This window comes from Equus przewalskii, chromosome 14, assembly GCF_037783145.1.
Source record: "Equus przewalskii isolate Varuska chromosome 14, EquPr2, whole genome shotgun sequence".
NCBI classification, from domain to species: domain Eukaryota; kingdom Metazoa; phylum Chordata; class Mammalia; order Perissodactyla; family Equidae; genus Equus; species Equus przewalskii.
This window is the reverse complement of record NC_091844.1, coordinates 38,206,387-38,234,040: the sequence shown is the minus strand read 5'-3', so window position 1 is coordinate 38,234,040 and position 27,654 is coordinate 38,206,387. Positions and strand designations below refer to the sequence as shown.

The 27,654-nt window shown below is 34.6% G+C and overlaps 1 protein-coding gene across 45 annotated transcripts in view; it reads left to right on the top strand.

Moving 5' to 3' along the window:
- EHBP1 (EH domain binding protein 1) overlaps positions 1-27,654 on the top strand; it is a 479,572-nt gene that overhangs the window by 205,855 nt on the left and 246,063 nt on the right. For all 45 annotated transcript variants that reach the window (XM_070572563.1, XM_070572581.1, XM_070572545.1 and 42 more), the window contains 3 exons: positions 1,243-1,300; positions 9,730-9,825; positions 14,659-14,712. In XM_070572563.1, coding sequence (XP_070428664.1) covers positions 1,243-1,300; positions 9,730-9,825; positions 14,659-14,712 — 208 coding nt within the window. The remainder of the gene's footprint in view (positions 1-1,242; positions 1,301-9,729; positions 9,826-14,658; positions 14,713-27,654) is intronic.

The following is a 27,654-nucleotide window of genomic DNA, read 5'->3' as shown; positions in this document are numbered from 1 at the left end:
TGTTCATTGATATATATTTTCTCTCTCAGGACTCCTATCTTTCTTCAAGTGTGAAACATTCTTGGCTTTATCTCTGCCATTCCCACTGTTCTAAACTTCTGGAATTTCCATTAGGTGTATGTACTTCTCAATCTATCTTCTATGTCTCTTGTCTTCTTTTTAAGTATTTTTATCACCTTATTTCTCTGAGCTACAATCTGGGTCAATTCCTCAGTAATATTTTTTTCATTGGACAACTCTCTCTTTGGACAGATTTGTAGATGAATCATTGGTAAGGAGTTTATGGCTGGTGGCCTTTTATGTATGTGTGTGTGTGTGTGTATGTATCTTTTTAGTTAAATGAAATAGGAGGGACAGGTCATCTGCTGATAGTGAAGGATTCCAGCGTAAAATACAGGAGACATAGAAAGTGGTGAAGGTCACCGAGATGAGTACATCATTCATTTCTTGGTTAAAAAGCTTTTATCTAAGATTTTTAAAAATAAAAATTTAAGTCAAGTAACTGGTAATCATAGGCTTAATGTTTTCCCTAAGCATTAAAGAGAACTTAGTTATATTAGCTGAAAATGAAAGTTTTTTTTTTTTTAAACTTCGTATTAGCAGAAGATGAAGAAAAGAAGGGAAGTCTGAGAGTTAGAAGACCTGTATTTCAGTCATGGTTAATTTTGCCAGTTTTTAAAGCTTATAAAATAGGAATAATAGTATGTACCTTGCCTATTTTTCAGTACTATATTGTTTTTATGTGGATAGTTGAGATGATTGATTATAAAAATGTTTTGAAAACCAAAAGCATTGTTGATAAGATAGAGAGATGTGAAAGTAGCATAACCCATAGATATAAATTATTTTGAAAGTGCCATTTTTATGCTTATTTTCTCCAAATTAAAATGGGTCATGTGTTAGAAGTATAGTATTAATTTTTGGAGAAGACCTATGTGTGCTTTTCTTTTTAAAATAGTCACCAATTCTAAGTATTTTATTTTACTTGGTTTGTCCCAATGAATTAACTTGCTAAAATATTTTTAGGAAAAAACATGTGGATGAAATATTAGTTGTTTAAATTAGATCACATCTGTGTTCAATATCTACTATATTTGAATAATTTACAGAGCTTTATTGTAAAAGTAACTGCTCTATGTAGTCTAAAGCAAATGACATTTTTGTCCTTTTAAAGGCACTGTAACTAAAGTTTATTAATTTGATTTAAGATAAATTTTGCTTAATCTGTTTCCTTTTTGACAGGCAACCAGATAAACTGGTGGTAGTTTGGACAAGAAGAAGCCGAAGGAAGTCTTCCAAGGTTTGTCTGTTTTCTAAATTTCTTTCCTAAATGTTGAATTTAAATTTTGGTCAAATTATTAAGCTTCTCTGGTACCAGTGTAGAATATTTTAAAATATTACTTGATATTTTGGGTTCTTTTTTTTTTTATACTTTTTCTTTTTAAAATTTTTTATTGAGTTAATGATAGGTTACAGTCTTGTGAAATTTCAGTTGTATATTATTATCTGTCAGTTGTGTTGTAGGTGCAACCCTTCACCCTTTGTGCCCACCCCCCACCACCCCTTTACCCTGGTAGCCACTAATCTGTTCTCTTTGTCCACAGGTTTAAATTCCTCATATGAGTGGAGTCATACAGAGATTGTCCTTTTCTATCTGGCTTATTTCACTTAACATAATTCCCTCAAGGTCCATCCATGTTGTTGCAAATGGGACGATTTTGTTCTTTTTTACGGCTGAGTAGTATTCCATTGTATATATATACCACATCTTCTTTATCCAGTCATCTGTTGATGGGCACTAAGGTTGCCTCCACATCTTGGCGATTGTAAATAATGCTGCAATAAACGTTGGGGTGCATAGGACTTTTGGAATTGCTGACTTCAAGCTCTCTGGATAGATACCCAGTAGTGGAATAGCTGGATCATATGGTAGTTTTATTTTTAATTTTTTGAGGAATCTCCATACTGTTTTCCATAGTGGCTGCACCAGTTTGCATTCCCACCAACAGTGTATGAGGGTTCCTTTTTCTCCACAACCTCTCCAACATTTGTTACTATTTGTTTTAGTTATTTTTGTCATTCTAATGGGTGTAAGGTGATATCTTGGTGTAGTTTTGATTTGCATTTCCCTGATGATCAGCAATGATGAACATCTTTTCATGTGCCTATTGGGCATCCATATATCTTCTTTGGACAAATGTCCGTTCATGTTTCCTGCCCATTTTTTGATCGGGTTGTTTAATTTTTTGTTGTTGAGTTGTGTGAGTTCTTTATATATTATGGATATTAAGCCTTTGTCAGATGTATTACTTGCAAATATTTTTTCCCAGTTAGTGGGTTGGTTTTTTTTGTTTCAATCCTGTTTTCCCATGCCTTGAAGAAGCTCTTTAGTCTGATGAAGTCCCATTTGTTTATTCTTTCTATTGTTTCCCTTGTCTGAGAAGGCATGGTGTCCGAAAAGATCCTTTTAATACTGATGTCAAAGAGTGTACTGCCTACATTTTCTTCCAGAAGCCTTATGGTTTCAGGTCTCAGCTTTAGGTCTTTGATCCATTTTGAGTTTATTTTGGTGAATGGTGAAAAAGAATGGTCAATTTTCATTCTTTTACATGTGGCTTTCCAGTTTTCCCAGCACCATTTGTTGAAAAGACTTTCTTTTCTCCATTGTATGCCCTCAGCTCCTTTGTTGAAGATAAGCTGTCCATAGATGTGTGGTTTTATTTCTGGGCTTTCAATTCTGTTCCATTGATCTGTGCACCTGTTTTTGTACCAGTACCATGCTGTTTTGATTACTGTAGCTTTGTAGTATGTTTTGAAGTCAGGGATAGTGATGCCTCCAGCTGTGTTCTTTTTTCTCAGGATTGCTTTAGCAATTTGGGGGTCTTTTGTTGCCCCATATGAATTTTAGGATTCTTTGTTCTATTTCTGTAAAGAATGTCATTGGGATTCTGATTGGGGTTGTGTTGAATCTGTAGATTGCTTTAGGTAGAATGGACATTTTAACTATGTTTATTCTTCCAATCCATGTGCATGGAATGTCTTTCCATCTCTTTATGTCGTCATCCATTTCTTTCAGAAAAGCCTTGTAATTTTCATTGTATAGGTCTTTCACTTCCTTAGTTAAGTTCACCCCGAGGTATTTTATTCTTTTTGTTGTAATTGTGTTTTTTGGGTTATTTCTGATTATCTAATTTACTAAAGTGATTGATCAGGCACTATAATTTTGATACTGCAGTCCTTAAAATGGGAGCCAAGTACCTGACTTTTGATCTTGGGTTGGTAGCCTTGAGTAACATAATAGTTATTTAAGTTTTCTATACTTAGGTATCATGAATTAATGATTAAATAGGTTCCTCTTACAAAATTTTACCTAGGATTACTTTATTCAGATTCCAAGAGGATGAAGGTTAAGGCACACTTAAGGGATGATGAGTCCATTGCTGGGATGCAAAAGAGGAGGAGTTGGATTTTTCAAAGGTTTTAATTTTTTATACATATAGTTTTATGAGTAGAATAGAATTTTAAAATGTTCAATAACAACTCTACAGATATTTTTAAAATTCAATTCTATAGGTAAGTAAGTATGAGTGCATTTTTATAAGTACACATTAACTACAGGCATGTTTATTGGATGTTGGTTTTTCCATATGTAGACCTATATAAAGAAAAATGTGTTCATTTTAATTAAAATTAAATTGAATTTAAATTGAATTGAATTTCAGAATTTAAAATTTTTTATTAAGGACATCTTTCAAATTTTATTTTTATCGAGCTAAAATGCACACACTGTGTAAGGCACAGATCTCAGTTATACAGTTTAATAAGTTTTGATTAGTGTCTACTTATGTAATTACCACTGCTATCAAGGTGTAGACTATTTTCATCACCTTTTTCCTTTGTGTCCTCTTCCAGTCAATTCCCAACCCTCAGAGGCAACCACTATTCTGATTTTCTATCACCATAGACTGATTTTGTCTCTTCTTGAATTTCTTGTAAATGGAATCATACAGTAGGACTATTTTCTGTCTGGTTTCTTTTGCTCAACATAGTGTTTTTGAGATTTATTCATGGTGTTGTGACTATTAGTAGTTTATTTTTTTCATTGCTGAGTAGTATTCCATCATGTGAATATAAACAATTTGATTATTTATAACCCTGTTGATGAAAATTTGGTTTGTTTCCAGTGAATATTCTGAATATTCACCATTGTGAATAAATGTGCTGTAAACGTTACTGTTTTAGTATTTTGGGGGAAGGTATTTTCTCTTGGGCAAATACCTGGGCATGGAATTGCTGGGTAGACAGAGTTAACTTTTAAGCGTACTCCCACCAGCAATATAAGAAAGGTCTAGTTGCTTTACATAGTGAATGGCATTTTCTTCAAAGCATACATTTTTAGTTTTAGGGCATTATATTTTCGACCTGTAGTATTTCCTTGTACTTTCATATATGAGAAAGAGTTCTGCAAATAGAAAGGAAGCAGGGCAATTATGATAAACCATAAAAATTATGGTTGAGTAGTCTGTTGGCGTAAATCCAGTTTTTGAACTAGAAGTGTGAGCTTGCAGAGAGAGGGGAGAATTCCAAAGAGTGAAGAGGCCTTTGAAGTCCTCACCAGCTTTTTGATGGCATTACCACGTTTACTTCCTTGCTCTGTGGTTGTACCTCAGCCTTTTACGATGTGCTGTGATATCAGGAGGGGGAGGGTACAGTCGCAGAGCTTTGCTTTATGGCAGTGACGTTGGCAACTCTAAGGTAACTGTACATGTGACATCTTAAACGTATGGATATATGCAGTTTTATAAAATGAAAATTATCAATTTAACAGCTGTATGACAATTAATAAACTTTCAGTGAAATACTTTGATTTTGTAGGAATCAGAAATGGCGAGTGAATGCTTACTCTCTGTTTAGTTCCATATTAGTTACAAGTCTTTTAAGTAAGACATGACATGAAATAATTAGAAAATAAGGCATTTTATAGAGTCAATACCCAAAATTGAGACATGTTTACCTTTTTCCTAGGTCTGCCTTTGGCAGATGCCGAAGGATCTGTGATGTGATTAAAAAGTGAGAAAAATTGGATGAGTAGAACGGAATAATGTGGCCTAATCCTTTCTACCATTGTCTGTGCTAGAATGCTGGCAAATGATTAAATAACCCGCCTTTCCTGACTGTGCTCAGGAGCTAAATAGCTGTATGTGTCTCTCTCCACCTAATTATTTTTTAGGGAAATCCTTTCTGTTACTCTGAATGAAAACTGATCAGAGTTATTGTAGAGCTGGTATTTGCCAGTATGTTGTGCTTTTTCTAAATCAAGTTCCTGAGAATCTGAATGACTGTCTCTGTGGATTTGTACAATTAGATGTTTATTACCATAGCTATTTTTAGTTACCTGTATTAGACTCCATTCTTTTTCTAGCTTCAGATTCTTGAATTCTATTTAAGGTAGAAGTTATAGTAAGGTCTTTGAAAGTAAGAAGACTGGTTTTTTCTCATGTTTGCCAGTATATATGTCTCTGATTTCCTCTCCAGTAAAATTTACTGGTCCTGTTTTCTGCCTAGTATATAATAATTAGCTAACATTATAAAGCTGGCATTGCCAGCTACTCAGCTGGACTAATTGATGTTGTTACAGTGTCCTAACTTAGCCAGGTTGTACAGTCGCTAAAAGGAATATCAGAAAGCCAGAGCTCTTAACTCAGTTGGGCCTTTGTTCTTGGGGAGAGAGATGCTGGATAGAATGGTAAGAAAAAGGCAGCCTGCTAGCAACTTGGGAACTAGCACCCTTCCATCTCTTTTTATTTAAAGAAAAAAAAGAAGGATTTTAGTTTGTTAAGCAGTTGTATTTTTGTTTGTTCAGCCATCTAATTACCATTCCCTGATCCAAGACTGAGGATTGAAAGAGATCATTTAGAGGGCCAACATTAGGGTACCTGAGGAAATTATCTGATATCACCATCTCCTAACTCTGCCCAGTTGTGAGGTGGTCTCTACAGTCTCTGCTTTTCTCACTTTTGATCTCTGTGTCTTACACATAAATGTTAAGACCTTAGGGATAGAAGACTTTTTTCTTGACTATTGTGTGAATCAGGGATAGAGCTGGCTATGATGTTATTTGGGTGAAGAACTCTGAACCTAGAAATCATGGAGTTGGTTCTCCTACTGATTACATACTAGTATGGGTTCAGGCGAGCCACATACTCTTTGCTTCAATTTCCTCATCTGAACCTGGATTAGATCTCCTAAGGATATCTTCAGGTCTAAAATTCTTTGATGGTCATTTTTTCATCAAGAATTTTACAAATATTCTATCTTTTCTGCTGTGGCTAATAGAAAAATTTTAGTTATTATACTCTTTCTTATGTTTCTATTGTATGGGGAGGCTATGAAAATACAATTATGGGAAGTTTGAAGAGACAAGAGAGAAACAGCCTGATCTACCATCACAGTTTATGAGAATTAGCGTTCTCATAAATCTTCAGAATTATGTATGTAGAATATCTAGAGAATGTAGAGTAGAGTTTTGATTAAGGCTTATCTAAGTGGGCATAAATTTACTTCTCAAAATGGAGGTTGTTTACTTTGTGGAGTCTTTGTTCTAGAACTGTTAATAGGCATGGAAATAGGCAGGGGAATAGAGGAATCTTTGGAGATGTTTTTTAATTAACAAAACTCAGTTCATTACCTTTGGCTCTGGTGTGCTAAGTCTCTTGTAGTGAGTCTCTACTTCACTTTTCTTACCTGAAGTTTTGTAAGTGGGGGGCAATGGAAAGAGAACAGAGGGAGAATTATTGAAAAGTTATGGGTTGGAGTGAGAGGACGCTGCTAAACCTGTATCTTCTGCTGGTATTTTAACTAACAATATATGATAAAATGTGCATAGACATAAGTTTTCATGATCTTGATCCCTTCTCAGTTCCGTTTCCTAGATTCAAATCCAACTTCTGCTACTTACTTGCTGTGTGATCTTGGGTAAGTCTGTTCCTCAGTTTCCTCATCTGTTTAATGTGCTCCCTGACACACATCTGCACTCATATACTATAACTTCTTTTTTGTTATTATGGAAGAATGGTCTGTACTCCCAGCAAAGACTAATATCCGTTTGTACTGTTAAGGACATTACTTCAGCAATTTTTTCTCTTCTGCGTCATTAAATTTTCCCTCTTAACTGGATATTTCCCATCAGTATAAAAATAATTTTCTCTTATTAAAAAAATTCTCTTCTGGGGGCCGGCCCTGTTGCCGAGTGGTTGAGTTCGCGTGCTGCCCTTCAGTGGCCCAGGGTTTCACTGGTTTGGGTCCTGGGCTCAGACATGGCAGTGCTTGTCAGGCCATGCTGAGACAGCGTCCCCCATAACACAACCAGAGGCACTCAAAACTAGAATATACAACTGTATACTGGGGGACTTTGGGGAGAAGAAGAAGAAGAAAAAAATTCTCTTCTGACACTGTTTCTTTCACTAGCAACAACCTATTTCTCTCTTTCTCTTTCTGCAGAACACCTCAGAGGAATAGTCTACTTGCTATCCTCAATTTCCTTCCTCCTGTTTTTTCTTGAACCCGTTCCAATCCATTCAGGCATTTGCACTCATCACTCCACTGGAACTGTTCATGTGAAGTCAGTAATGGCTTCTGCTTTAATTCCAGTGGTCATTTTCCTGGCCTCATCTTATTTGACCTATCGCCAAGATTTGGCACAGGTGATTGTTTCTTTCTTCTTGAAACATTTTCTTCGTTAGATTTTCAGGATGCCACATGCCTGAAAATAGGAGGTTTTCCTTCTATTTTACTGGCCCTCCTTTGCTGATTCCTCCTCATTTCCTGTTACTGTTGTGCTCCAAGGCCTTTATAATCTCTGTCTGAACTCACTCCTTTGGGATCACATCCGCTCTTAAGCTTGAAGTTTCTCCTGTATGCTGATGATTCCCAAATTTATAACTCCAAGTACAAATATCCAGCTGCCTATTTGAACATCTACACTTGAATATCTCACAGACACATTAGATTTAACTTGTGTAAAACTGAGTTCCCAATCTTACTTCCCAAACTTGCTCCACCTGCGGTCTTGCCTCTTATCTGTTAATAGCAGTTCCTTTCTTCTAGTTGCTCAAGGGCAAAAGCCTTAGAATCAGCCTTGGCTACTTTCTTTCTCTCCTACAGTCAGACAGCAAATCTCGTTGATTCTGTCTTGAAAATATGAAAATATACCACACATCTGACCACTTTGTACCACTTTTCTACCACCCCAAGCCAAGTCATCATCACCTCTCCCACGATTGTTGCAGTAGCTTCTTACTTGGTCTCCCTGTTTCCTTTCTTATATCTGGAGCCTATTCTTGATACATTAGCTGGAGTGAGTGTGTTATAACATAACTTAGGTCATCATTCTTCTGCTTAAAACCCTCCAATGACTTCCCATCTCACTCAAATTACAAGCCAGAAAATTCTTTGCAGTGGTTTACCAGAGCCTTATATGATTGGACCCTCCATTATTTCTCTGCCCTTGTCTCCTACTGCCCTCGTCTTTAACCATTCTGCTCCAGCCACATTGGTCTTCTGATTATCTAACTGCCTCAGTACCTTTCCAGTTGCTGATCCATCTCCCTAGAAAGCTCTTCCCATGTGTTTACATATCTGATTCCTCTACCTCCTTAAGGCCTTCTCTCAAGTGTCACCTTCTCATGACACTTTCTCTCATTACCCTATTGAAAATTGTTACTTTCCCTTCCCCCTTCCATCCTTCTTCCCTTTCATTTTTCTCCACAGCTCTTATCTCCACCTAACATGCTGTGTATTTTACTTAATAATTTTGTTTATCTGTCTCTTCCTCCTATACTGTAAACTCCACTAAGGCAGATTGTTTTTTTACTACTCCAGTGCCTAGACAGTGCTGGGCAGATAGTATCATTGAGTGAGTGAATTAATGAATTAATAAACAAACAATGGCTACCTCATAGGATTCTTATGCAGATTAAATGAGTTGAACATAAGTAAATTCTAAGTATAGACTGACATGTACAAAGTATAAGTGTTAGCTTTCATTATCCACTTCATGCATGTCCATGGACAATCCTGCAGCCCATCGAGATGAAGACTTAGTTGAGGTGTCTTGGCATACCATCTTCTATCAGTTTTGGCTGGAAATGCCACCACAAAGGAAGAACTATAGTGGTGACCCCCAGATTTGGGGGGGTTTCCTTAGAGAACTTTCATAATCAAGATTAACAAAGAAAAAATCTTTAAAACTATAAATACTAGAAATATTAATTGGGAAAACTACATCCTTTACTTGCCCCAAAACATTACAGTATAGTGGAAAATGAACTTAAATGCAAAGTATACAATTAGTTTTTCCTTTTAAAGAATGAATTTGCATTTAAATTCCTAGATCACAAAAATAATTTTTAAAATATCTTTCCTATTAGGAGATTTTTACCAGTCAGGAATAGCTTTTGAAAGTATGAGACATCTCATTGTTTCATCTTCTTTTATGTGTCTGGGTCGGGGAGAGGGTGCAGATTTGTTTACAGATAGTAGTTGGTAGCTCCCACGTGTTAGAACTGTCATGGCTCAAGTTTAATACTTGAGAAGTTTTATTTCACTAATCATTTTTGTTTCAGGGAGACAGCTCTAATGGATAGTTAAATAGAGTCAATATATTTTTGTAAATTATTAACATTGCATTTCCTGTACTTCAAATTGAAGCCATTATTTTTATTCTGGTAGGCTCATAGCTGGCAACCTGGAATAAAAAATCCATACCGTGGGGTTGTAGTGTGGCCTGTTCCTGAAAACATTGAAATCACTGTGACGCTTTTTAAGGTAAGTTCCATTTTTGTAAGTTACAGAAGCTATTATATATTCATGGTTCTAAATGACAGAATATTTCAGTATTCATTGTTTTATACTTTTGGGTACAACTGGACCTTAATGTGCAGTATTTTTTGGGAGACAGAAATTTGTAACAATGCAAGGACATGAGGGTATTTCATGGTCTATAAAGTCTGAATAATTTGAGAGTCCTTTTGAACTTGCTACAATTAAGATCAATTGGAATACTTCTTTTACTACTTCCTAGATTCTACCCATAGGAAACTTTAAAGCGGTTTTTCTGTGGAAAGCTGAGGTTTGTGGAATTCTTAGTCCTGAGCCTCATTTTGTTAGCCTTGTTTGACTAATGACAAGATATGTTTTAAAATTAGTATTCAATAAATATTTTATTGATGTTAATATGAGAAGCTGAGTTTAAAATTGATCTTTGATAAATATTGATGTTAATACTTTTTAAATACTGTAGCTTAAAAGCAAAATTCTGGTTGTAAATTCAAAGTGCAGATCCAAAAACATAGCTGTGCATAGATCTACCTGCCGGTTTTATTGTTTTTTCTTGAAAGTCTTCCATATTTGTTGAAACATTGTGAAGTAATCCTCACACATATGGTAATTAAGCACTAGAATATTTACTTTCCCAACCAACTCATTACCTGCTCCAAAAATAATCATGGTGGGGACAAGTAAGTCTCAGTTTTAGCCTTTTTTGAAAGTGGTGAAATTAGAAAACAAATGCTTTATTTCTTCTTTGAATCATTACAATTGTGTTTAAGTTACTTTTGCTGAAGGATGGAAGGAAGAAGGACATCTCATCAAACATAATTTAGTAAATTTTGTGAAAATCCACTTAATATGTTAGGGCTCTGCAGTCTAAGTAGAACAAAGTTATATGGCTTGGAATGTGAAGTCATTGTGTAAAAAAGTGTTTTTGATTTTGTAATCCAATATATTAATTCATTTATTCAGGAACTACTGCAGAGATTAATACAACAAAACAATACGATGAGCATTAATGTACTAACCCAACTTTTAAATGCTCTGTTTTTCACAGTGTATTTTATGAAAGATTCTTAACACTTTATCTATATTTTATAGTTTTGATATTACTGTTATTGGCATTATAACATTACTTGAGTATGTTTGTTATCTATATACCATACTTGATTTGCCCAGGGAGAAATAAGGGATGAAACAGTAGCTGCTCTTCCTTTTTTCCAGGAAGGATCAGAACCATCCTGTTGCCTTTTAGCCAGTTGTCATTAAAGCCCCCTTATCCATGTTTCTTCTACTGGGATAACACAGTAAGCTTGGTGTTTAACAGCAAGACCTTTGGAGTATTTCATTTAATTCTTACAGCAACCCTGAGGTGCTTTAATTATTCCCATTGTACCGAGCAGGAAACTGAGACTAAAGCAGGTAACTTGGCCAGTTACACTGTGCTTTAGCCCTGTTTTTCCTTCTACATGGTACTGCCTAATCTGTAATGGAAGCAACTATAAATATAGATTACAGCAGCAAGACCTCTGACATGCTTGAGGAAGACTTTTAAGTAACCTCTCAAGTATTTTGATTTAGTCTGTTTATATTGATAAAGCAAATGAATACACGTAGTTACACAAAAACAATGATGATAGAGAACAAGGGGTTAGAGTAGAGCTGATAAGTAGCTGACAGCCAAGTGTTTGGGGAAAGGATATGCACTCACTCTGATTTTGAGTTGAAAGTGGCTGTTGAAATGTGTTACTTGGAGGATTAGGAGATAAGTATAGTTTTCAAGTACTGATGAGAATGTTCAGGGTATCCTTATCACTGAACTTTTATGTCCTTGAGTGTTAGTCTGTAGAAGAAAACTCAGCCCTTCTTCCCCAGTTTGCTATATTAAATATTTCTGTTCGGTTCTGCTGTTGAGTCAACTTTGTGACCATTTTAAATATTTAAAGAATATTTTCAACTGACACTTTTTTCTTCCTGACTTCTTCATTCTCCCAGAATTCTAATAGAAAAGCAGAAAAGTAAAACAAACCAAACAACTTTCTATTCTTTCATGGTAATTTTTGAACAGCATTTTTTTGTAGTTTCTCCTTTCTTTTACTTTGTCTCACAATTCACTTGATCTTGAACTTGCAAATAGCAAAGGCCTGTTCTGAACCCTTTTTGTCATAAGTGTAGTATTCACAGAGGTGTGCTCTTAAAGAAAGTGTTTTTTATAAAAGTTATCAGTATGTTTCATTTTTCTATGATTTAACCAGAAATTAATTTCTTTAGCCTGCATGCTTGTTTTTGAAATTTGAATTAGATTGAAATTAGCTGTTTCTAGTAAACGGAAAAAAAAGGCTTTTAGGGTTTTGAGAAGGAGAATGGCTCTTTAAGCCATTTTCAGTTTTTCTGTTCAGTGCGGTGGTAAGAAAAGAGACACTAGAGGGTAGAGAGTAGGATACAAATAAAACTTAATGGATTTAAGCTAGAAGCAATTATCATTACAAATGTTTTTGTCTAATCAATGATATAAATAGATAATTGTGTAGATATGCCATTTTAAAGTGGTTTGAAACTGGACGTTATTGTGACTCCTTTATATCTTTTTAGTAGCTTTGCCCTAGCAGATATGTCCCTTAGTCCCATTGAAATTATTCTTTTAGGGGTAGTACATCATCTGTGTTGTTAAAAAATGTTTCCTCAACTTCAAGAATTAATATATATCATATATAAGGTACTGTTCAATATTTGTTAACTTATAAGATATAAATTTCAGTAACTCATCATCAGATATTCTTGGGAGCCTGCTGTGTGTCAGGTCGTTTTCCTGGAGACACAGTAGTAAAACTGAATCAACAATGTGGCTAAAGTGAGGCAGACCTGGAACTGCAACATACTTTTAACACTTACTAGTTGTTCACTGTGGGAAGTTACATCTTTTAGGTCTCAGTCTTCCATTCTGTTAAAAGGGAATAAAAATAGTACCTATTTCATAAGTTGCTGTCGTGATTAAAACACTTTGCACAATAACTGGGCCAGAATGTGTGCTCAGTAAATATTTTGTATTATTATTATTTGTTGTATTAGCTGTGCTGGAGCTATGCTTCATTCCTCAACAAAATGAGCTGGGGGGAAGCAGGCAAGAAGAGTGGTAAGGTGTCTCTTTCCTAAGCGTTATATCACACTTTATTACTTGGTCTCTAAAGTAGCACTGTTCGTGCCCTAAATCCCTATGGAAAAGCTCCTTCAACCTTTATTTACAGTATTTTCTCTCTCTTAACCTAGTTCATGGGCAGGGCCAGTCTGGGGAAACAAATATCGAGTAGAATTCCCTACCTCTTTTTACCTTCTACTCTTTCCTACTTCCCCTTGCCCATCACCACCAAAGAAACTCCTTTTTGGCAGGTTTTTATCCCATCTGTATGAATTTACTCGTAGAAATGCTTGCCTAAATTCAGCTCAGAATCAGCCAGCCGCTGTGCTATTAAAGTAAAGAATAAGTAAACAGAAATAAAGAAGTAACTAGGAAGTTTGGAATTTATTCCAGCGGTTGTTGGGGTCATTAAAGTAATCTGCATTGGTACTAACATGATCAGAACTGTGGTTTAGGAGAATGAATCTGTGTACAGGATTGATTGAAGCACAGAGAGACTGAGAGAGAATGCTTTTAGCAGTCACTTTTATCTTGAAATAGCCTAGGCACAAAGTGATAAGGACTCATGATACCTGTGGCAATAGAAACAGAAGATTAATAATAGACTAAAGTGGAATCAGTCATGAATAAGATGCTTCCCTATGAGTAGCATGTGGGACGTGAGACTTAGCAGGCAAGTAGCAGAGCCCGTTCCCCATCTCTGTGCACTCACTCTGGAGTAGCATGTTGAGCCAAAAGCCTGTACTAATTAGATATTCTCTCACTTTCAATACCTTCATCCCTCCCCCACCTCTAACACATCGAGTTGAACTTGAATAAGTTCAGTGCTATATGATGTGACCCCACTGCTTTGCTTTTTATGTCTTATACTCTGTTGCCTTTACTTATTCTAAGCCCAGATACTTTCTCTTAAAGCTTTTCTTGTTCATTCCTGTAAGATGTGTTGTTTTCTAATTTGGTAAATCCATATATTTCATTCATCATATATTTATTTACATTAGTAGTTGTGTTCATCTTTGAAGGCAAGGACAACTATTTTTGAATCCATATAAAACTTCTACAATCCTTTATATGATAAGTACCCAATAAATATTTGTCAAATACTTGCAAAAGTGTGCCTCATTAAAAAAAGATTACATTTTGGTTGTTGGATTCTATACCCTTTCTCTGGTTTCTGAGGCATTTCCAGGGTGAGTGAGAGTTGGAGAGGGGTGAGGGTATCAACAGCCCATGCCAGGGTATCATTTTCTGTAGATTATGATGTCCTTTGATTCCAGATGGTCACATAACCTTTGCACTGAAGAAAACCTTGCCTCAAGTATTACTTTTAGTTTAAAGTACTTCCAGGTGTAAAAACCAGGGCAGGGCTTTACATGAGCATTTAATCTTGATAAAGTACTTCTTAATAGTTCACTCACTAAGTTATCAGTCTCTGCTGGGGTTTCTTTTTGTCTTGTCATAGAGGCAATGGTGGAAGATAATGATATGCATCAACATATGTAAAATAGAGAATTTCTTAATATAAAATAATGGTTTAAATTTAGAGAAATTATGGAAATTTCTTAAGAATAGGCCATTCTATCTCTCCCTTTTTAAAGGTTGGTAGAAGCTAAAAGCAAGGCTGTTTATTTTCTCAATTGGTTTAATTTGATTAAAGAAATGTATTTCAACTTCGTATTTTGCTTTTGTTACAGGATCCTCATGCAGAGGAATTTGAAGATAAAGAGTGGACATTTGTCATAGAAAATGTAAGCTAATCACAAATTCGTCACCATTCACATTTTTGACTATATGCGTAACTATAAGGTACAGTAGCATCTTGGTGGTAGGAGGAATATTGCCTTATGAAAATTAAATAATGATTGTAGCTTTTAGAATCTTTTTAATGAAGTGATGGCCAAAAGCAGAATTATTTGTAAGCAGTACTTCTGTTAAAACTTTTAAGAGTTATAATACTCTTCAATACTGAATTATGTATATGTGTGTACCTGTTGTATTCTGTTTGAGGCTTGAAGGAAAGACCATGTCTTACGTATCTTTTTATCTGTTCAGTATCTAGCATGGTGCTTCTCACATAACAGATGCTCATTTAAATACTTGTTGAATGAAATCATGAACAACCTTTGAAATCTTTAAAAACTAAGTATATGCTTTAACTCTGGATTGAGAAATTCTAGATTAGTGCTTTAATAATCATCTTCAATTAATTTACATATTGTGGAATCCCAATTGACTGGCAGGCATATATTGTAGGTGTTCAATAGATGTTTATTGAATAGGGATTAAGGAAGACAGGCAAAGAAAATATAGTGATTAAGATTGTGGGTTCTGGAGTCAGGTCTGATTGCAAGCCTAGCTCTTCCACTTATAAGCTCTGTTGTTGTAGTAAATTTCTTAACTTCTCACTCATAAATTTATAAGGTGGTTGTGAGGATTAAATAATTTCAATGACTATTAGCTTTTATCATTGTCATCGTCGTCATCATCATGATCATCATTAAAGTTTTAAAATAGATTTATAACAGATTTATAACATGCTTTGCATCATATTTTTCCTTTCTCTGCCTGACTTTGTTTTGTTTCTCAGTGATGAAAGGGGTCTTATACTTTTCCAGCAGTAGCGGGGCCATTTTTAGACCTGAAGATCTGGGAAGCTTGGGAATGAGATCAGGTCTAAACACAGTAGAGGGAGTTCTCATGGCTGGATATCAAGCCAGTGTTATTGCGTTAAAGATTGACACATTTTAACACCAATTCTGGCTTTTCTATAATGATAGATTTGAATGTTATAGTTGGAGTAGCCATCGAAGTTTTAAAAGCAAAGTTAGACTTCTTGAAATTGGTTACAGACTCAAAATCTAGTTTTCATTCTCATGTCAAGAATTTCTCTCCAATGGGTGGTCTTTTGTTTTTCAGTACTCATGGCTCTATTATATATCTGAAGTCTCTTTGTTAACTTGATGTATTAAAGAATTAGCCAGTTAAATTGGAGTTGTAATTAATGGTAAAAGTATGTAAAAACTAACTTTACATTTGTTTAGAAAGGTATTATTATACCTACACAATTAGGATAGAGGCACACCAGTTCCAAATTTCTGTAGACTAACAGGCCTACCGAAAGGTAAGAAAAAATAAAGCCACATGATATATGTTAGGTTTGAATGCAAAAGACAGTCAAATCTATAGGATTTTAGGAAAAATGTTTTTCTTAAATTCTGTGTTATATATTTTATAAAGGTATTTTAAAGGTCAATAGAGAAATATTCAATTTAAAATAGTGAGATTTAAATGGATCATGAGATAAAGAGGTGTATTTTGGATTATCATTTCCATATTGGAGTGGGTGTTTCTCAAGTTAAATGGTATGTTTACATCCTTTTTATGAAGAATATCTTTATTTACGCTCAGAAGCTTATTTTGCTCATTTGCCTTTTATTACTCAAATGGTTGAAGTTGCTAGAAATCTGACTGTCAAGTAAGGGAGTAGCCATAGGAGGAGAATGGAAAATAAAATAATTAGCATTCCTTCTCTCCAAATGTTTGTTAATAGAGATTAAATTTTATTAAGTCATCAGATGATTTTGAAGACCTTACTCTGAGTTATGGAGTGGGGAGAACACTGCATTTGTGGAGCTTCTCAGCCATCATTATGCTTTTTAATAGCTGAAAGATTTTCTACCTCCTCTCTGCCTCCTCATGTTTTTATCTAAAAAAAATGCCTTTTTCTTTCTCCCAATATCATAGTATAGAGAAGATACAAACTTTGGGTTGGGTTAGAACTGAATATAAATCCTGATGTCTTTAAAGCTGGTGACCTTGAGTAGATTATTTTATGGACTCAGTTTCTTCATGTATGAAATGAAGAATTTCTACTAAATGATCTCAGAGAGCTTTTCTAGGTCCATGACGTTCTTAGGAATACTTTATGAACATTTTGAAAATTTTTTTTTTGGAGATAAAATTTTTGATTTTCAAGTTCGTGGAGAATGAAATATTTAGAAGAATTATCTAATGTAACATTTTGGAATCAGTAACTCCCTAATTTATATCTTTCTTTAAAAAATTAATGTCAGCGTATGTATTTTCTGTATACTTTTATTTCTGGCCTGGATTATGAATACTGTTGCAAGCTTCCTATTTTGAACTTTTTTAGCACAACAGTTCTTTCCCCCTACTGCTTATTTCCATAATAGTTATTTCCTGTGCCAGATTGGAAAGAAAGAAAGAAAAAAGAAAGAAAATGGAATTGTGGTATAAACTTGCTTTTCATGTAAAGGAAGGGTATTAGCCTTTGCAGCAGAAATCTAATATCTCAGCCATAGGTATTAAAAAAATAATACCCATCTTTTAAGAGATGATCAAAACTTAGGGGAATCTAGGTATTGAGGAGCCAATTTGAAGAAAAGTAAAATTAATCAGAATGTGAGAGGAGCAGGCAATTTCTCAGCTATTAATAATGATGACAGTAATAAAAATATTGCGTGCTAGGAACCCAATGCAAGAAAATAACAAATATTTATTAGATTATTTTCTCATGATTTTATTATTGTTGGTGTACGCCTGTCTTTACAGCAGGTTTTTTGGTCTGTGTGTGTTGGGGGGCAATTATAGAATTTGACCTATTTTACTAGTATAATGTATATTTTTTAAAAGAAGTTAAAAAGGTAAATATTAAATGCATCCATTATCATATTTATTTACATTGTATAAAGTTACCAGACTTCAGAAGTATTGTGAAATTGTTATACTCTTAATACATGGGAAAGAGCATGCATGCGTATGTTGTGACTAAAGCATTTAAAATATATTAACTTAAAAGAGAATACACTAATTTACATAACTATAGATTAAGATAACTATCATAAATTGTGAACTATTTAATGTGAAAGGATGAGTTTGTATAATTAACCTAAAACAAAACAAAGAAAGAAAGTGGCGTATTCTCACCTGGAAGATAGAATAGGATTGGGTAGGTTCTCCCTCTTTAGTTTTCAGGAGGAACTTAATTTCTTTCTGCGGAGACTAACCCTGTAGAGTGAGAGGAATAAATGAATTTTGAGAATAATTCTTTTTCTTTACCTGTTCAGGAGTGTTAACTCTTTTTACCTGCTCTGAAAAATCGAGGTAAATTTTCTGAGATGCTCACTGCACCCCTGCTTGGATAAGTAAATTTAACAGGGGAAAAGTTCTGTTCCATTCATCCACCACAATTTTTTTTAATATAGTGCCTTTGTGTAGTAGCTACTCAATACATATTTGTTGAAGGAGTGAGTGAATGAATGGTTATAGTTAAACTCAATATCCTGTAAGGATTATTCTTTTTAAGAGAGGAATTACTTGAGCATCCTTGAACTGTATTGGAGAAAAATTCAAAAAGTAGACTCTAGTGGCAGTGAGATAGTATGTGAAGGATCCATATGCCATTACAGTAGAAACTCTTCTGATCAACCTCTGCTTACTTTACATGGATTACCTCACACTTTCCATTTTGTCTATAAAACATCCTGGTTTTAAGCCCACATGTGTCAACATGGTTAGTGGGCTACACTCTGACACACTCCTACACACTTCTCTTACAAGTGAGTTGTAAGTTGGGTTTGACCCCTTACAAGAACTCTTGTGGTGCTGTTGACTTGTTACTGTAATTGTATAATTTAACTAGATATTTCATAGGCCAATGAAATATTCGTTTGAAGAATTATTTCATGAAAACTGTTAAATGCTTTCAGAAAGAGTTGATAAAAGTTAGTTGTTAAAAACTGCTGTCAAATCTGGTATGAAATAAAACTGTAAAAAAACTGGGAAAAACATAAAAATCTGGAAGGATTTTGTATTCAGATTGCTTCTCTATTGTCTTTAAGTATTCATGTCATTTAAAAGAAATTGAAATGCACTAATGATACCTTATGAGTGTTGATTATATGAGAAAATTGACAATCAACAAAGTTTTACTCAAAAAGACCATAAAAACTGGTGAATGAAACATATTAATATGTATTAAAAAAAATTGAAACGTGTATTAATATTCATGATGCTCTTCTCTAATTGACCCAACTCCCTTTGCCATTCAGATCATTTAAGAAGGATTCTGCTAAAGATGTATATTAAATAAGCCATTCTCATGAGTTCTGTCTATATAGTCATCTGTAGGATTAAAGAACTGTTCTCAAATATTTTTCTTTTAAACCAAATTCAGTATAAGTAGACATTACACTTTTTAGGTAATAGCAGTTTACTTTGCTTGACATCCTAATAATGCATTTTTAACCTTTCAGATAAGTGAACCAGTATTCATTCATTTCATTTAGTAGCAGTTAATTCACTGAGTATGTATTTTGTGCTGGGCACTGTTCTGGGTACTGGAAATAAAGTGGTGTATAAAACACAAAAATCTCTTCCTCATGGAGCTTAGATTTGTGTGTGTGTGTGTGTGTGTGTGTGTGTGGACTGAGACAGATAATAAAAATTAATGTGTGGAATATATATTATGTTAGATAATATACATACATAGTGTATGTTAAATATATGATAAGTATATAGTATGTTGAATAAGCACTAAGGAGAAAAAGCAGGGAAGGGGGATAGGGATCCCCTCATCTTTATGGTTATGTGGATGTAATGAGCCCCCTTACTCCTTATAAGGTCTCCGAAAGAGAATTCATGCATACTTGTCAAATTAATTTAAAAGATACTTTAATAGGAGTTTATCAGATGAATATTTTAAGGTATGAGAAAGTTTTAAAATAACCTTGGGACTCTGTATAAACCTTTTCCTAGGTTACAGCTCCCCTCAGTGGTGAATGATGAAATTGACTCTTGTCTGGAGAAAGATTTCAATGTTTCAATGTTGTACTCTGTCTTACATTTTAAATATGCTTCCACATTACATACAGAAGAGCTAATGAATTTCAAAGGACTAAAGTCTGTCTTTTTCTCTTGTAAAATCTGGGTTTTGTTTGAAAGTCTGCTGGTAAATTGTTCTGGCACTGATAAGCCATGCTCTTTGAATGGAATTTTTTTTCTTTTTCTTCTTTTTTTGTGTGTGAGGAAGATTGGCCCTAGCTAACATCTGTTGCCTATCTTCCTCTTTTTGCTTGAGGAAGGTTGTTGCTGAGCTAACATCTTTGCCAGTCTTCCTCTGTTGTATGAGGGATGCCGTCACAGTGTGGCTTGATGAGCAGTGCTAGGTCCGTGCCCAGGATCTGATCCTGCGAACCCTGGGCCACCAAAGTGGAGCATGGGAACTTAGCTAGTACGTCACTGGGCTGGCCCCTGAATGGCTTTTTAATACCTTTCTTTTCTTTGTACTTTGTGTTGCAACTCCAGAGTGAATAAAAATGTTTAAAGTTTTTTGTTTAATATAAAATATCCCAATAAAAGAGAGAAGTTTCCAAAATATATTACTTTAATAAATTTATTGGGCACTCACTATATACCAAGTGCTGTGTGGAGTGCTGTATACACATTATCTCATTTACTCATTACAGTGACTTGGTGAGTCAGGTATCAGTAACCTTATTTTACAGACAAAGAAAGTGAGGCTCAGAGAGATTAAGTAACTTGCTCAAGGTTGTATAGCTAAGAAGTCAGGATTTTATCCAGTCTTGTCGTTCTCCATGGCCTTTGCCTTTAACTCCTATGCAATAACTACCTCTCTTAGTGACAAAGATGAAAAGAAATCATTTGAAATTGTAGAATCACACAGAAGTTTTTAATGTGCTTTCTATAGTGATAAACCTGTGAGATATATATGCATTAGATTAGTAAAGGTAATCTTTAATTATTGTACGTATTCAGTCTAAAAGTTATTAGGATTAATTACTTGACTGCTGCTAGACATTGCAAAATGGAATTCCAGAATTTATCAGTCACCAGAATTCTGAATATTTTTTCTCAAAGCAACTTTCCTGCCTCTTTGTGTAAATTGAGATAATGCTGTCTTCATTTCGTTGGGTCTTTTGTTTCTGTCACAGAGAAGGTTTCCCAATTTTTTCTGAGCTTTCTTCTTTGGACCGAAAAGCTACTTAGATGTAAGTTGAAACTTTAGAGGTGATTTTACCACTGCTAGCTTTGTGACCTTGACAAGTTATTTAATCGTTTATAGCCTCAGTGTAGTCAAGTATAAAATGATGGTATTAATATCTACTCCATAGGTTATTGAAGATTATAAATAATATATGTAAAGCATCTAGCTCAGTAAGGGGTAGCTGTTTTTATAGTGTTCTTTCTAGAGGACATAGGAAAATATAAAGGAAAGGAAGCTAGATTTCTAAATTTATAGTTGCAGGATTTTAGTTTTTCCACTCCTTTATATCACGTATGCCTCTCAATATTTATACTTCACCATTATCTCAAAGGAATGCCAAAGCAACTTGTAAACAGCTCCCTTGGTTAAACTTAAAAATATTTTCATCTTTCTAAAATTTCAGTTTCTGACTTAGAACATCTTACCATTATACATTTAATCCAAGTTTAAGAACCGGTTTGTTTTCTGAAATTAAACAAATATCTAGTCACAATATGAATATAGGAATATACTTTAAAAACAAATGTTAAATGAGTTTTAAATTATCCTTTATTCTGGATTATTTACAATACATTTTCTTATTATTAGTACAGATCATCGAGAATGGATACCACAATCAACGTGTTTCTTTATCTACCATGATATAATAATGTTTGTTCACCCAGGAAATTGACACGTGTGTGTGTGTGTGTGTGTGTGTGTGCGTGTGTTTTAATGTGAAGTCAGAACAGTTATATTTAGAAAACAAAATATTTTTCCTTTCTAGTACTTTAGGTTATCCAACTAAAATCAGAACCACTATATTTGTAAATTATATCCATAGTTTTTAATTTTAAAATTTCTAAAAATTTTTATTCTTAGGTTCGTTTGATTTTTGAATGAATCCAAAAATACATATTGATGAAAAGCACAAATTTAGGTTGGATTTATTCAGGCAGTCATTCTGCAAACATTTAATATGCATTTTCTATATGCCCAGACATTTTGTTAATATTGAAGATACAAAGTCAATTAAGACATGAAGCGGCTGGCTCCGTGGCCAAGTGGTTAAGTTCTCACGCTCCGCTTCAGCGGCCCAGGGTTTTGCTGGTTCAGATCCTGGGTGCGGACATGGCACTGCTCCTCAGGCCATGCTGGGGCAGCATCCCACATAGCACAACCAGAAGCACTCACAACTAGGATATACAGCTGTGTACTGGGGGCCTTTGGGGAGAAGAAGGAGGAAAAAAAAAGATTGGCAACAGATGTTAGCTCAGGTACCAATCTTTAAAAAAAGAAAAGACATGAAAAGTTTCATTAACTTCTCTGAAATTGGGGTCATCTTACATTTTTGGTGTCCCATAATTATAACTGGTAGTGTTTTCTTCTTTCTTAGTGCTATATAAAATAATGGTGTGTCATTTAAAAACCACTGGAGACTTATATTTGACGGCATAAAGTAGCCTGTCCTCCTAAAATTTATAAAGTAGCGAGGATGTCATATAAGTAAAGGAAGAAATACAAGAAAAAAGATATCCCTAGGAGACGGTAAAGGAGGGCAGAGTTGGGGAAGACTTTCTAGAGGAAGTGGATTAGTTTTTAAGAAAAAAATAGACTTAGGCAAAAAAGGCGTTCCAAGCAGAAGAAAGAAACATCAGGTAAGGGCAGGAGAGACAATGGTAAGTTTACAGTAGCATCCATTCTTGATGACATAATTGAAAGAAAGAGCAATGAAACCCCAGGCCAACCAAAAAAAAAACCATGAGCTCCCCACTAAAGATCAATAGACCTCTATTTTTTTAACTGTTAACCCAATACATTTAATGATAGGCATGTGATCTGTTCGAGGTGCTGTGTCCTCCTTAGAGAATATCAGGGGTATCAAAGTGTGTTTTCTTGGGGCCACCTATCCAGTATTTCCCACTATTTCCACCTGTGACCAATGAGATGGGCATTTTGGCTCTTGAGCGCCTTTTTTATTGCCATTTATTTGATATTACCTCCAAAAGCCCTTTAAATATACAGGATGGGGTATTAATTATGGTAATTCCAAGACAGTATTATAAATCCTCCTCTGTTCTGTTTTGTTTATTGGATTATGTTGAACAAGATTGCTTGCCCAACCAAACTCACCTGACAAGATTATGCCAAGAATAGAGATGATAAAATAGCTCAAACAATACAATGCAAACAATATAAAAGCACAAAGTTTCTGGCCTTATTAAATTTAAGTTTGAATCCTCTTCTGAAATCAAGTCAGTCTTGATCTCACAAAGTTGTGTTCTGATAAATTACCTCTACTTTTTCTTTCAGAGGAAAAAAAATATATAAATGCTTCTTCTCTCCTCTAATTATTTTTCTTTGTGTCATCTCAGCCAAGGGATCTCACTCTGATGGCAGGTTAAAGACTGGATATTCTTTAGAGGAAATGTAGCTTGCATTTTCTTCCATTTAAACTGATACAGCTTCTTCAGTAGCTTCAAGCTGGAATTATCTTTTCAGCCCTGAGCCTCTCATAAATACCACTTTTCCAAAGTTCCAAAGGGTGAATAGTACATATAAGAACACCACAACCCACATCAAAAAAATTAGAAGCATCCTTTTCCCCATGTAACCAATACAACAACTTATAATCTAAGTACCAATCAGAGATGGCCCAGCTTTTTTTAAGGTAGGACAAGATGTGTCCTAATATAGTCCTATTTATAGCCTACCTATTAATGTTCCACCCCCTAGAAATGTGGTCCAGTTACCTTTCTTGAACCTCATCAATCCCTGTTGACATTCCTTGTATGTGAAAGACACCAAGTGGGTGGAAAGGAGCTTCAAACTTCCACTAGGGACGTACTCCACTTTTTGTTCTTCTGTTAACCCAATAACTAAACACTTGTTTAGTCAATAATGCTCCTATATCTGTATTTGTAGTATTATATACTATATATGTGCTAAATGTTTTTTCCCTATAGTTCATTTAACTTTGTATTTAGGAAACCAGTTCTTTCCCTACCCTCTTCCCTCCAGTTGGTCAAGAAGAAAGTGACGGAATGGAATTCTCTTACTCTTGCTGGGTGACAAGAAAATTGATGTGCTTAGCTGTAGTGATTACTTGCTGAGAGAGCTGAGCACACAGCACTGACAGTCTACATTTGAAGAATGATAAGTGCAAGAGCCCTGTATTGTTAGGTCTCTTTTAGGCCATCCTTTTGGTATAAATTTATTAAACATGTTCTTTTCTTTCAGCCCCAGAGTCTTAGACCCTTTTGGATTTCTAAATCAGAAATTTGAAAGAAATATACTATAAAGGACCTCTGTTAATCTTTTCCTTCATACAAATATAGCAGTTTGGATAAATCTAATCAAGACCCAGTTTTTTAAACTCTCCATTTTTAAGATTATTTCAAACACACACTAAAGTAAAGGGAATAAGATAAACTTCTATATACCCATCTCCAGCTTCAGTATTTTGCCATAGTTATTTCATCAATTCTCCCACTTTCTTTTGTTGTTTTTTTAACCAGATTATTTAGAGTGAACCTCAACTATCATATCATTTCTTCTGTAAATAATGAAGTACACTTTTGAACACCATCAGCTTACAAACTTGCTAAAAGACACTGGCATGCCAGAAGAGGTGATCTGCCTACAAAGGAATTTTTTCTTTTTGTAAACTTAACTTCTTTTTAAATGATCTTTCTGACCTGGTAGGCCTGAGGTTCAAAATTAGCTATTTTGTTTCTTGAAAAGTGATATTAGTTGTTCTTGTTTCCACATAGAAAAAATTGAGCTTAACTTTAGAAGCAACAAGGGTTCCTCCCAACCCCCTCAGAATTAAACTCCTACATTTAGAATGGGAAGCTCATAGTTCAGAAAGGCTTTCCTAATATTTTAATTATCCTGTCAACTTTCTGGAATATATGATTATGTGAAGGATGACTGGCTGTCTGTGTAAATTAGGTAGGGTATTCTAGATATGGCTAGTAGTTACTTGAAGCTTTCTCAGCCAGCTCCGTCTCATTTTGGTTAAATTTCAGAGAAAGCCCTTATGCATACTTTTTTTTCCTGCTTAGTTTTTCTTATGTTAAATATGTTAAAACCAGTTGTTCTGGTTCAGAAATCTTTCAGATTGTGCTTCTAGAGGAATATTTCATCTCCTTTATTCTCAAGTGACCCTTTGGCTTTAAAGAAAATAATGGAGGAACTTCTGCTGCCAAAGTATGCCCAAGAATGATCATACATATTTTGAGCCTGTCAGAATCCTCAAAATCTTAAGATTGTTGTGTACCTACCTACTATTTGCTTAAGTACTTATTTAGTTTTCCATTTTCTTTTTGCCTAATGTCTGTCATTTTTGGTTAATTATTTGTCAGCTTTATTATAGTATGTTAATTAGAAGAAAGCAAATTTCCATCGACATATCCTGCATTCTAAAATTTCTGACACAGGAAGGAACCTCACATGAATTAACATCTAAAGTCAACTGTATAGTATTTGTCTATGTGTAATGAAAGAAACCCTGTGTTAAAATAGTAAGTAAACTACTGCATGTTAGGTGATTTATTTCATGTAGTAGTTTACTTTGTAAAATGTCTTAGCTATCAAATTTAATGAAAAGCTTTATTTTGCTACAACAAAGCACTATTTTCATACTCTCACAATGTATATGCTATTGGGTAGTTCTTTTTGGTAGGATTTTCTGATTTTTGTCCCAGTTCATTATGTGGAGATTCATTTTTATTGATGTTAATCATACCATACACATAAGTAAAGCAGTATTATACAACTTCAGTAGGTTAAAGTCTTAGTACTTATAAGAGTCTAAGTACTAATAAGTACTTAGTGCTTATTCATTCACTAATTATTAAATGGATACCGTGTGGGAGATATTTGCTAGTTATTGAGAGCGTGGTAGTGAAAAAGATGTGGCTCTTTCCTCCTGGTATCCTACAATCTAGGGGGAGATAAACAGGCAACCACTAAGATAGGAGTAAGTGTAGGGTGTTAAATTTGCACATATAAAGAATACCTAACCCAGTCTTGGTGGATAACGGAGAGCTTTCTAATGAAGGTGATATACAAGTTGAAACCTAAAAGATAAAGTTTTTATAGTCCTTTATCTGTGACATCAAAAATCCAAAATCTCTGCTACCTAAAGACTTTTTAAAATCATTATTTTTTGGACATTTGGTTCAAACTCATTTTTGGCAAAACCAGTCCTGACCTGAAGTGAGGCCATTTGTAGTATTTAGTCCACTTAGGGTGAATGTTTATTCATTTCGTTGCAGAAATATTAATATGTTTGATTATGGGGTGCTGCCTCAGCCCTTGTTGGCAGTTTGCTGTACTCAGGGCACTGTAGTAAAGGCACAGGCACTGTATTTCCTTTCTAAAATCCAAATAAGAGATTTCAGAGAGAAGACTGAGTACTTCTGATAGATAGCTGCAGGAAATTTGGAGAGTGCTTCTGGTGGCTGGATTACTTTGTGCAGAAGCAAGAGAAATCATGGCTCCTTTGTGGAAAAGCATATAGTTCAATAGATTACTTCCTTGAATATTTCATTTTTAAAAAAGTGGTTGATTTTTCTAGGGTTGTAGTAATTTAAAACCATTTGGTTGAATTATATGATTATTAAGGAATTAAAAAATTCACTATATGGTTGCTGTGACTCTGCATAGTTACATGGTTCACATGGTGGGTAATAGTAGTAAAGGAAAGAACTGCTGATGTTGTTAGTTTTACATCAGTTTTTACTGTCCTAAAATTATCCACATCTCTTTTTGACAATGCAGATACCTGGGCCCCAACTTGGACCTACCAAATTAGAATTCTGATGCAGAAGGGAGGTGGCTGTGAGAACACGGGGGTCACCTGATTATGTATTTTTTGGCAAATTAAAGATTTGGAAAATGGGAAGGTAGACGAGTATATAGAACAGTACTTTATATGTTGTGAAATGTATTCCATTATGAAAATAATTTTGTGCCCTCATACTTAGATCAATTACGCAGATAGTATACTTTATTGGAATTTATTACAGTTTACTTTTCTTTGTAAAATTGCTTCCTAGGCCAGCATGATATATTTTGAGATCTTGCTTCACCTGCCTCTTAAAATAAAATTAAACTATATCAACTGATTAATTAATAACTTCATAAATCATAAATATTTGATGTTTTATTAAAGAATACCTAATGTTTTCAAATAAAATACCTCACTTAATCCTTAAGAAACCTCTCTAAAGTAGACATTATTATAATTTCTTTGACTCAGTGAAGTTAAGTGACTAGCCCAAGAACACACAGAAAACCACTTAGCTGGTCTCAGACTCAAGTCTTCAGACTCTGAAGCCCATGCACTTTACCATTTATTCACTCATCAGACATTTTTGTTCTGGTCACTAAGTTTAGAACCTAGCTTAATTAATTACTATGGAAGATACGTGCACACATCTCTATTCAGATACTGAAATCTGATTTGAGAGATACACACATGAAACAAGAATAAAGTAATAAGTATGACAGAAATTAGAGGTAGATGAGTTAATATGGACTGAAATGATCAAGAATGTTTTAGGAGTAGCTTTTCAAACATGCCTATGTTTATCCCTAGAGGTATGTGGCAGTTTCTATCTTTCTGGATTGTAAATTTTCTTCTCTAATATGTACTTTAAGGTATGTATTTTGTAAT